Source organism: Penaeus chinensis, chromosome 9 (genome assembly GCF_019202785.1).
Source record: "Penaeus chinensis breed Huanghai No. 1 chromosome 9, ASM1920278v2, whole genome shotgun sequence".
Lineage (NCBI taxonomy): Eukaryota > Metazoa > Arthropoda > Malacostraca > Decapoda > Penaeidae > Penaeus > Penaeus chinensis.
The window spans coordinates 29,305,464-29,315,463 of NC_061827.1; the positions used below are offsets into that span (position 1 = coordinate 29,305,464).

Below are 10,000 nucleotides of genomic sequence, written 5' to 3' on the forward strand. Positions count from 1 at the left end.
ATATTTCTGGTTCGATTTATGTTATACTTGGATATGCTGGTTTATCCATTTTCACCTCTGCCTTCTTTTCCTACCTACCTCTTTTCTATTTATTTTATCTACCTTTCTCTTGTGCCTTCTCTCTCTCTCTCTCTCTCTCTCTCTCTCTCTCTCTCTCTCTCTCTCTCTCTCTCTCTCTCTCTCTCTCTCTCTCTCTCTCTCTCTCTCTCTTTCTCTTTCTCTCTCTCTCTCTCTCTCTCTCTTTCTCTTTCTCTTTCTCTCTCTCTCTCTCTCTTTATTTCTCTCTCTCACTCTATTTCTCCACCTACTCGTTCTCTCTTGTTCGCCTCTCCACTTCTCTCTCTCTTTCTCCCCCCTCTCTTTCTATTTTCCATCTGTCCCCTCTTTTCCTTATTCGTTTTTTCCTTGCCCCACTTACTGTCCTCATCCCCCTCACTCCCTCAATAACTCACTCACATCTAAAAATCCGAATCAGACACAAGATAAGTGTACGCATCGTGAGAAACTACAAAGGGCAAATCGGGCCATATCTTTAACGCACTTCAATAACCTAAACCTAATGAAACATTCGCACTTACTAAACCCCCTGCAAATCTTAAAATAAAATAAAATTCGCTATTTTTGTGCAAAAAATAAGAAAGAGAAAGGGACGCTTATGCCTGACTGAAGAGCTCGCGTGTCAGGAGTGTGCTGGGAGACGCTTCGCCACATGGCGTTTGTCAAACAATTTGTAAGTGGCTGTGTCACGGCATGACACCTTCAATCATTTGTCACTTTAGTCGATCCTTTCTAATCATCTAGGTCTAACACCTCCGAAAGCAAATGTATGCTGCCACGCATACTTGATCGCCCCTCTCCTGGCGCCGCCCTTCGGGATCGGAGAGGAAGAGGGGATCAGAAAACAACTTGCGGGAGATGATGATGGACGATCTGGGGCCCGCGAGGGAGGAGGAGCTGAAGGTGATGGATATGAGGAGAGTCAAGGGCAGTCTCGGAGGCCTGATAGCGAAGGCGCTGCGAGTGACGTCCGATGAAAGAACAGACGTGAGTGGGAGATTGCAAGCACGTTGCTGCTCTCGCTGTCATGGTCAAGCAACACGACGGCAAACGGAAAATAAATGTTAGTAATGTAAACATTTTCTATTCCGTGAGTGCGTTGTAAACTGCCCTTCGTGGAGCAATGCCACACACTGGCCATGCCATCTTCAACGCCAGAAAAGTTCATGTCACCCATGAGGGAAGAAAGCGAATGTGAAAAACCTGGAGACCTGCATAATATATCCTGCGTGCCTCATTCTGAAACCAAATGCACAATGGCCACCATCAGGAGAGACAAAAGATGTCCCGCTAATCAACGCCACGCGGATCTGTTGAGGAAAGGGCGTGGGTTCATGGCAACCCGGAGACTGGCGGCGGGAGGAACAAAAATGGGTGCTGAGAGGGTTGCGAGGCAGAAGCAGCGGAATGCTCCGAAAAAGGGCGAAGCAAGAAACGGCTGATATCTTCACGGCTGGAAAGAAACGTGAAGCAGCAACCATGGAACCTGACAGATGGGAAAGAGGGGAGAAGTGAGGCCTAGGCGGCGTGATGGGAAAGAAGAGGGGGAGGGCGGGCGGGCGGGAGGGAGGGAGGGGATGAACGGATGGAGGAAGAGAAGAAGGAAGAGGAGGAGGAGGAGGAGGAGGAGGAGGGATGGAGAGAGGGCGCGAGCAGCGCTCAGTCGAGAACGCTGACATGAGAGCAAGAAGACGGGAAGGCAACCTTGGAAACAAACAGTAAGAACTGGAAGAAAGAAAGCGAAAACTGATCGTTGCAGAAAAAAGGTTAGGGTAAAGACTTACGTGAGAAACTGTACCCTAAAAGAGACAAGGCCATGATAGCATTGAAAAATCCAGTTGAGAGATGAAGTTTCTAAAAACGAGTCAGAAAAAAGGACGGAACCCCACAAGGAGAACTAAGAATGAAAGAGCCTCAGCTACTGTTCACAGCACCGCGGCGCGAATCGAACTTTCGGTCCTCGTTCGTCCCTTTCCGTCCCCATCGTCACAACGCCAGACGGAAATAAAGAAACGCTTGCACACTATATACAGAAGAAAACGCCACGCTAAAGGAAAAGTGTAAGACAGTAAGAGATAGCAATGGCAGATAAAAAAAAAAAAAAAAAAAAAATCTAAACGCAATCAAGACCCAAAATAAGCACGCAGAATTCGCGTATTGCTACGAGAGCGAAAATACGAACGGAGCGCACAAGAGCGATGAGAAAGCACAGAGGGAGAAAGGCGCGAGAGGGAGAGGCGAAAGACGCTGCTTCCGCCCCCTCGTGAGCACCAGAGTATCAGGCCTAAGATCAATACGAGGGAGGGACAAAGCCATGCAAAAAAAGGTATTAGTACAAAACAATAATCGCCGAGGAAAGTACAGATGTGGAACACCTATTCGGAAGGGAGGGGAGTGTGGCGCACAAGCCAAGGAAAGACAATGGAACAAAGGAAACGAAACTGATCAAACAAAGATTGTGTTCCATTTGGGGACAGGACAAAATATTGCACGCAGTAAGAAATGTTCTCATGCACGCGCGCGACGATATGAATGGTTATATACACAATTATAGTTTACCAGACAGACAGACAACCACACACACGCGCAGTCACACGTACACATACTCTCTCTCTCTCTCTCTCTCTCTCTCTCTCTCTCTCTCTCTCTCTCTCTCTCTCTCTCTCTCTCTCTCTCTCTCTCTCTCTATCTATCTCACACACACACACACACACACACACACACACACACACACACACACACACACACACACACACACACACACACACACACACACACACACACACACACACAGACACACACACATACAGGATCAGAAACAAAGGAGAAATGGGACACCATAAAGCCTTGGTCCAGAGCAGCGTGTCAAACTACATGCACGTAATGCTGATCCGTAGTATTACTACATAATTATTACATAAATGCGAGAATACGGAGGCTGAGGCTGGGAAATACCGGAAAAGGCATAATTTTGTCCCTTAACTAAGAAAAAAACAAAAAAGAGGCGGAAATATTAGGTGCGGACACGCGAAGAAATGAAGACGGATAATGAGAAGGGGAAAGGAGGGGCTAGGCCGAGGGTCTCATATTGATTGACAGGTAAGAATGGGACGAGGGGAACTTCCAGCGTTGGACGGGAAGAACTGTATGAAAGGGAGCCACGTCCAGTGCAGACGTGTGTAGGGCAAGACTTATGGCACATGGGCGGATACGGAGGCAGTGGTCGAGGAGAGATGGCGTGCCAGTGGAGGGGCAGATAGGATAACACAGGAAAACAATGGCTGTGTTAGGAGGAAACGTGCCCCTAGCAACACGCACGCGGACGGAAAGAGGTCGGTTCTTCCTTGTATTCGACTGACAAGAGAATGCTTCTAAGTTCAGCTCGTGTTCGTGCTGAGGCAAGGAATCCCGGGATCACCTGCTGCAAAAGTCCATTAGAGAGGGAGGCACACGGTCAGCTGGAGCCGACTGCTTATGCCACAGAGATCAGGTGGGTATTCCAACTAAACATTCCATGAAAAGGGGAAAGGGATGGGAATAGAACAGCCCTTTTGCAACTTCACGCAACAGAGAAATGCTTTAAAATGCTGAAAACCAGAAGCGGTGTAAAATAATAAATAACAACATAAACAAGACCACGCTAACAGCGTTTCACCAAGCAAGCCAACGTTAAAGCAAAACAGTATATCATTTCAAAAGAAGATTAGCCTTGAACTTATAACCACAAAAGTATTCATGAACCATAACACACCGACACAAGATGGCAGTAATGCGCTGGGAAACATGGTTTTTATGATCTTCGTGTCAGGTGAACATGCAGAAAATAATGGTACCTTCGTCCTAGGCCTAGCATAATCAGACAGTTAACAAAGGGAACAGACTGAGCAATAAGAGAAACTATACTTATTCTATACATGCCTCTGTGCACATCTCTACCGTATCTGCATCTAGTCTCAATGCATTCGGCTTTATGTAACCTACAGCTTCTATCATGCCTTTTGAACCCCAGACATCCACAAATAAATCTTCAGACACGTGTGTGCGCATGCCAGCATGTTTATGATAACCTGGCCATCTGACCTGCAGCGATGATCCCCCGAGGGTCATGAAGGCACTCAGATTCCTGTCTTCGCATCGGCCGCTTTGACGCTCCCCCCCCCCCCCATCCCCCATGTCCTTGATCCCGGCTCAGAATCATTGCACTCACCCAAAGTAGTGTCATGAATTCTTGTTTTTCTTGAGGTCTCACCAGTGAACAGAGAAGTCCTGCTTCGCCATTGCTTACCTGAAACAAGAGAGAAACATGAAGTACACTGTACAAATATATAGTTACAAAACAGAAAGGAAGTGATGTCCTTTTTATTAATTAATAATAATGCAAATAATAACGCTGGTGATGACAAAAATGGCAAAATAAGTATAAAAATAACAAGGGAAAATGTTGATTTTACATTTCCAATATCACTAGATCACAAAAAAACAAACAATAATGGTGATGATCATAATAAAAATAATAGTAATAATAACAATAAAAATAATGATGATAATCTTAGCAATAATATCCAATGGTAAGGAACTGTTTGTTACCATAAAAGAGAGGGAAGTTAGTTTTCTTCTGGAAATTATAACGATATCGACTAAATTATTCAATCAATTGGGGAAACACCTATATCTGATATCTCACGGTCCACACTCATGCGTTATTAACTATGCCCCCTCTGTTCACTCTGTTCGATATTTCATTGTAAGTGTTTTTCACTACATTTTCTTTAGAAATAATTCGGTATTAACAATGTGAAAAATCGAGAAAGAAACCAAGAAAAGAAGAAAAATGTTAATATTTGCAACGAATATAGGCTTAGCTCGGCAGTTACCAGCTGGGATTTTCATTAAAGTACATTGGCAATATCGATGATGATGATGATGATGATGATGATGATGATGATGATGATGATGATGATAATGATAATGATAATGATAATGATAATGATAATGATAATGATAATGATAATGATAATGATGATGGTAATGATAATGATGATGGTGATGGTGATGATGATGATGATGATGATGATAACAACAATAATAATGGTAGTAATAAAATTAATAATAATGACAATAACAAAAATAAAAGAAATGCGGCACCAACAATAATTACAAACGAAAGGAAGTTAAGAAAAACATGCCAACTAGACAACTGCAACAGGCTGCGTGAAAGTAAAGTGGAACGGAATCAATCAGTCAACGCCAGAAGCCAAAAACAAAAAACAAAAAAAAAAAAAAATTATGTCTAATGGTAATCCCGGACCGCCTGGCGAAAATTTTGCAACGAACGATAATCTTTTTAAGTCGCGTGTGAAATAAGAACGGGAACAAGAAATGATGCGTGAAGAAAGATAAATAATAATAATGATAAAAATACAACAGCCCTTACCCGCACTTACCCCCCCCCCCCCCCCGCTTCCCACAACAACTGTAAACAAAATCAAAACGGAGATCAGAGACTTTGCTGGGGTGAGGCCTGATCAATACTCGCTGTTCCCAGAATCCAAAGTCCTTGTTATTCTCTATCCACCACCGACCATAGAAACAGAACGATAATAATCCTTCTGAGAGTCTCAGCGTTAAAGAACCACACGAGCCCCCCCCCCCCCCCCCCCCCCCCCCCCCCCCCCCCCCCACTTCTCGACCAGCATTACAAAGGAGCATCGGTTATAACTTGACCTTCTAAAAGCGGGCAAGATTTCGTGAAATATACAGCACTTCGGAATAACAAATACAATTATCAAAATATTGAAAGATACATATTGCAATTGTGCTCTGCAAACTTTACCAGAAATTTAATGCAAGTTGTCCTATTCAAACCAGTAATACGTACCCAAAGATACATAAACAGTGTTATATTCAAACTAGTAATATCCTCTGAATGCATAGACGTTCATGAACTAATGATAACATTTATTAGTTAAAAAAACAGTATATATGTATAAAAGAAATACCAAGCGGAAACCATCCTTTCTGTGAAACATACTGAGGAGAACTCGTATTCGTGAAACAAGAGTTTTATTACACGCACCACTTTGGTTAAGCCGAACCATAAGGTTACGTAGATTATATGGTATTCCAAAAACCCGTCTCCTCCACAAAGCCTACAGAGTGCGTCAAAAGAGCAATCACCATAGCCTTTCATCTCTACCAAAACGGGGCTCAATCATATATTCCATTCACACAACTTGAGAATTTACCGTCTGTAACTTCTATCAAAATTGCTTCAGTATGTAAGGCACCGTCTTACTCTGAACATTATAACTACCAACAATATCACTCGTGCTACTCTTACTACTACTGATTATAATACAAATAATAATAATGAATAATAATAATAATAATAATAATAATAATAATAATAATGATGATTTATGATGAAGATGAAGATGATAATAATAATAACGATCATCGTCATAATAATAATAATAATAATAATAATAATAATAATAATAATAATAATAAGGCGAAGAAGAATTACCATCATCAGCAGCATAATAACTATCTTATATACGTGCCGAACACTGACACACCCACGTTCAAACTTCCAACGTTTCGCCGCTGAATATTAACTCCTGAATTGTGGAGCAGCCGATTTAAACAAAAATCTAGTTACCAAAGTAGTAATTACCAAAATTAATCTAATAAAACCGCAATCAGCTTATTAGTCCAGTAATAAACTAAATCGGGGAGAGGGACAACACAGTCATTTTAGCATCAATTTCCACCTACCATCAAGGGATAACTCGCACATGGTAAACAGCAAACGATACGGCGTGACGGAAGCCTTGACCCCCGTTCGTGGCCAACTATTGCATTCCTTACTTATGGAAAAGACAAAAACTGAAATGACTGGTCTATCACGAATTTATTTACACTGGGTGAAGTTTCTGAAAATAACTATTCTATCAGATCCAACAGTCAAAGTATTTGTGGTATCAAATAACCAATTAACCAACTTTCAACTTCACAATAAAAGGGGCTCTCTATAGTAATGCACGCCCCGTCCATTCGAAACTCCGATATTTATACATAAAAAGCTATATATCTGAAGTACTACAGTCACTGAGAGAACATCCCATCTAAGTTTTAATAATACTTATAAAGTTCCGTATTTAAAGTCAAGACCGTGACTATATGTACGGTTTTCCATTTCATAGAGTTCTAACTACGCCTCCTTTAGTCCCACTGCGGAAGGCCCTTAAATTTCCCCTGGAGAGATATCATAATAAACGCCTCCATCGCACAACTTTTCTCGGACAAAATATTCTACTTTATGATGGCTGATGTTGCCATAAACTTCGCGGAACTGGCTGGTTCAACGCAGCAGCAGCACGGTTTGTTTCCACGATATTCACTAAGAATCACGTATGTGACGATAGTCGGCAAACCTGCACGTGCAGCAGAGCTCAGTGTTATACTGTACATACAGGAACAAATGGCACAACTACACCGCTATTCTTTTTCTATGAGTTGGCGAAACGGAAAGCGCACTACTAACCAGAGTTCTCCTGCCACAAGATGTATCAAGCCTCCCGTCACAAGGGGGAAATCGTACTCACTCCTAAATGGCGTTTAGAAGAATCGCATAAGGTGCACAGTCAACAGCTTAACGTCATTGTAAGATTCCTTTCAGTGAAACACTCATGAAACTGCCATCCCTCCCAAGCTGTCCCCCCCCTCCCCCATCTAGCCTCTGGCCATGGTTGTGATAGCCTCTTTTAGTCCCTATTCACAAACGAAACAGACTCTTCACTCAATCGGCAACATAACGTTTTCTCTATAATTTTCCCAAACTGCTAAAACCCACAAACTTACTACAGTATCACCCGCCATTTCCCTCGAGCCCCATAAAGATTCCGCCTCTGGGCTCATGTTCACAGCCATCACCCTCCGTCCCCTTCGCCCACCCCGACCCATTGTGGTACACAGAAATCATCCGTTTTCTGCTGACTCGCCTCCTATAGTCTGACAAAGAGTCCCTGCGCGGATCTTCTTCTGTCGGAGTTTGCATGTGTTTTTGTAAGCTCTTGTAGCAGGTCTATTCTTCTGCTAGAGTTTTCAGCAGCTCTCAGAAGTCTACCAGTAATGTTCTCAGAGGGGCACTCCCTACACTGATCCTAGACAAAGGATGTCGTTGCTAAGGGTGCTCCATGCCTCTACATCTCCCTCATTTATTAAGACCATTGTTCTAGACATTTAGTGGCGACCCTTGGAGGCCCGATGGTGGAGTCTTGAGGGATGGCACACTCCGAGCTGTCATCCTTGTTCTTCCTATGATTACCGAATTCCGTCTAAGACAATCTGCAAAGGAAGACTTTTGTGCACCTTACGTTTAAAATGTAGGATTAGTCAGTGACAAAAAGATTCCGGCTTACTTTCAATCAGGGCTAGTACAGTGGTAACGTGTCGGCCTCTCATCCGAGGGGTCGGCGGTTCGCGCCCCGCCCAGGCGCGAGAAGTTGCAATTGTCGCCTTGAGGTTACTGCTGTGACTGGGCACCACGGCGGGTAAGGACTAAGACGAGTCAGCACCAGCTGACACACGTTAGCGAGTCGGCATTAGTCGACACAGGCCGGGCTCCCCTCATTGGCATAGCCCGGGCGAAGCTCAGCTTCGCATATCGGATTTATCCTTTTTTTACGTTTAAAAAGTTGTTCTGATGCCAGGCTATTAAATCTATAATGGTAACAAGTTGCCACAAACTGAAGTAACACTTTGTTTCAGTCTGTATCAAATAGATAAGGATATACCGTAAACTAATTTCTTAATTTTGGATGGTTTAACAAAATCATTATGATTAATTCGTTTTCGTTAAACTGAACAGAAAATCCTTTTTACAATCAGCTTAATTCCAAACCTATTTCTTCTACAGCATTGCTTTATTTTCTAACACACTCCCAACCCCTTCCTCCCTTGAAAGTTGCAGTCGTCGCAGCCCTTGTTGACACTCCCTTCCTCCCTTCCCCATACACCACAGGTACTATCGCCATTATATATATCACCTCCCCCCTTCATACGCTCTTCTCTCCCCGCATAATAACAAAGCTAGCGCCCCTTCCCACCACATAACTATTTGTTCCCCTTCTTCTCTACGGCTGAAGTAGTAAATTGGTTTTCTTAGGGTTCACTCCGCTTCGACTTCAAGGATGTATTCCGTTGTCTCTTTCCGTTTTGCTCTTTCGATCACCGCGTTTCTCCCTTCAACTCTGCATCTGATTAAGTGCGCATGTGACTTCCATGACTCACGTGTGACCCTTTTCAAAATTTCCAGTAAGTAGAATAAGTCCCCGTCCTCGACTCAACATTTCCCCAACTCCTCATCCTCACAGTCCCCTCACAACTTTCCCTCGCCACTTTCGACTTCCCCTTCGTATGAGAATGCCATCAGGTACACCCTTTCTCTCCCTCCCCCGCTTCCCTCTCACCCCCACTCCAGTGCTCTCTCTCGGCACGTGGCCAGATACTTTAACCCTTGTTATACCCGTCGACAAAAGAATTCAAAATATGCCTACAAACGGAACTCTAAAATAGGGACTCTCCACATTTCAGAAGAAAAAAATCTCGCAGTGAACTAAACCAACACTTGCAGGCGGAAATCACAAGGAATGAGCTGGCTTGTGCTTAGCAGCTCGAGTAAAAAGAGGCTCGTAATCTTTAATTCACCAGATCCAAACTGGGGGCCTCGAAATCAATCGATTTTTTCCCGTTGGGCGATCTCTCCACTCGATGAAGAAATAATAAACTTCCGGAAAGTCGAGGGCTGTTCGAACAAATATTCAGTCTCGTATAAGAACACACACATGCACATGCACGAACACATATACGCAACACTCATGCACGCACGCACATGTAATATTTATCCTTCTTCCTCTCTCTCCCTCCCTCCTCTCTCTTT

The 10,000-nt window shown here is 43.4% G+C and overlaps 1 protein-coding gene across 5 annotated transcripts in view; it reads right to left on the reverse strand.

Moving 5' to 3' along the window:
- The window catches only part of LOC125029206 (protein MTSS 1-like), a 192,244-nt gene that overhangs the window by 23,937 nt on the left and 158,307 nt on the right, over window positions 1-10,000 (reverse strand). For 4 of the 5 annotated variants that reach the window (XM_047619083.1, XM_047619084.1, XM_047619085.1 and 1 more), the window contains one exon: window positions 4,265-4,342. The exons of the other annotated variant lie outside the window; for it this stretch is intronic. In XM_047619083.1, coding sequence (XP_047475039.1) covers window positions 4,265-4,342 — 78 coding nt within the window. The remainder of the gene's footprint in view (window positions 1-4,264; window positions 4,343-10,000) is intronic. 5 annotated transcript variants of the gene reach the window in all.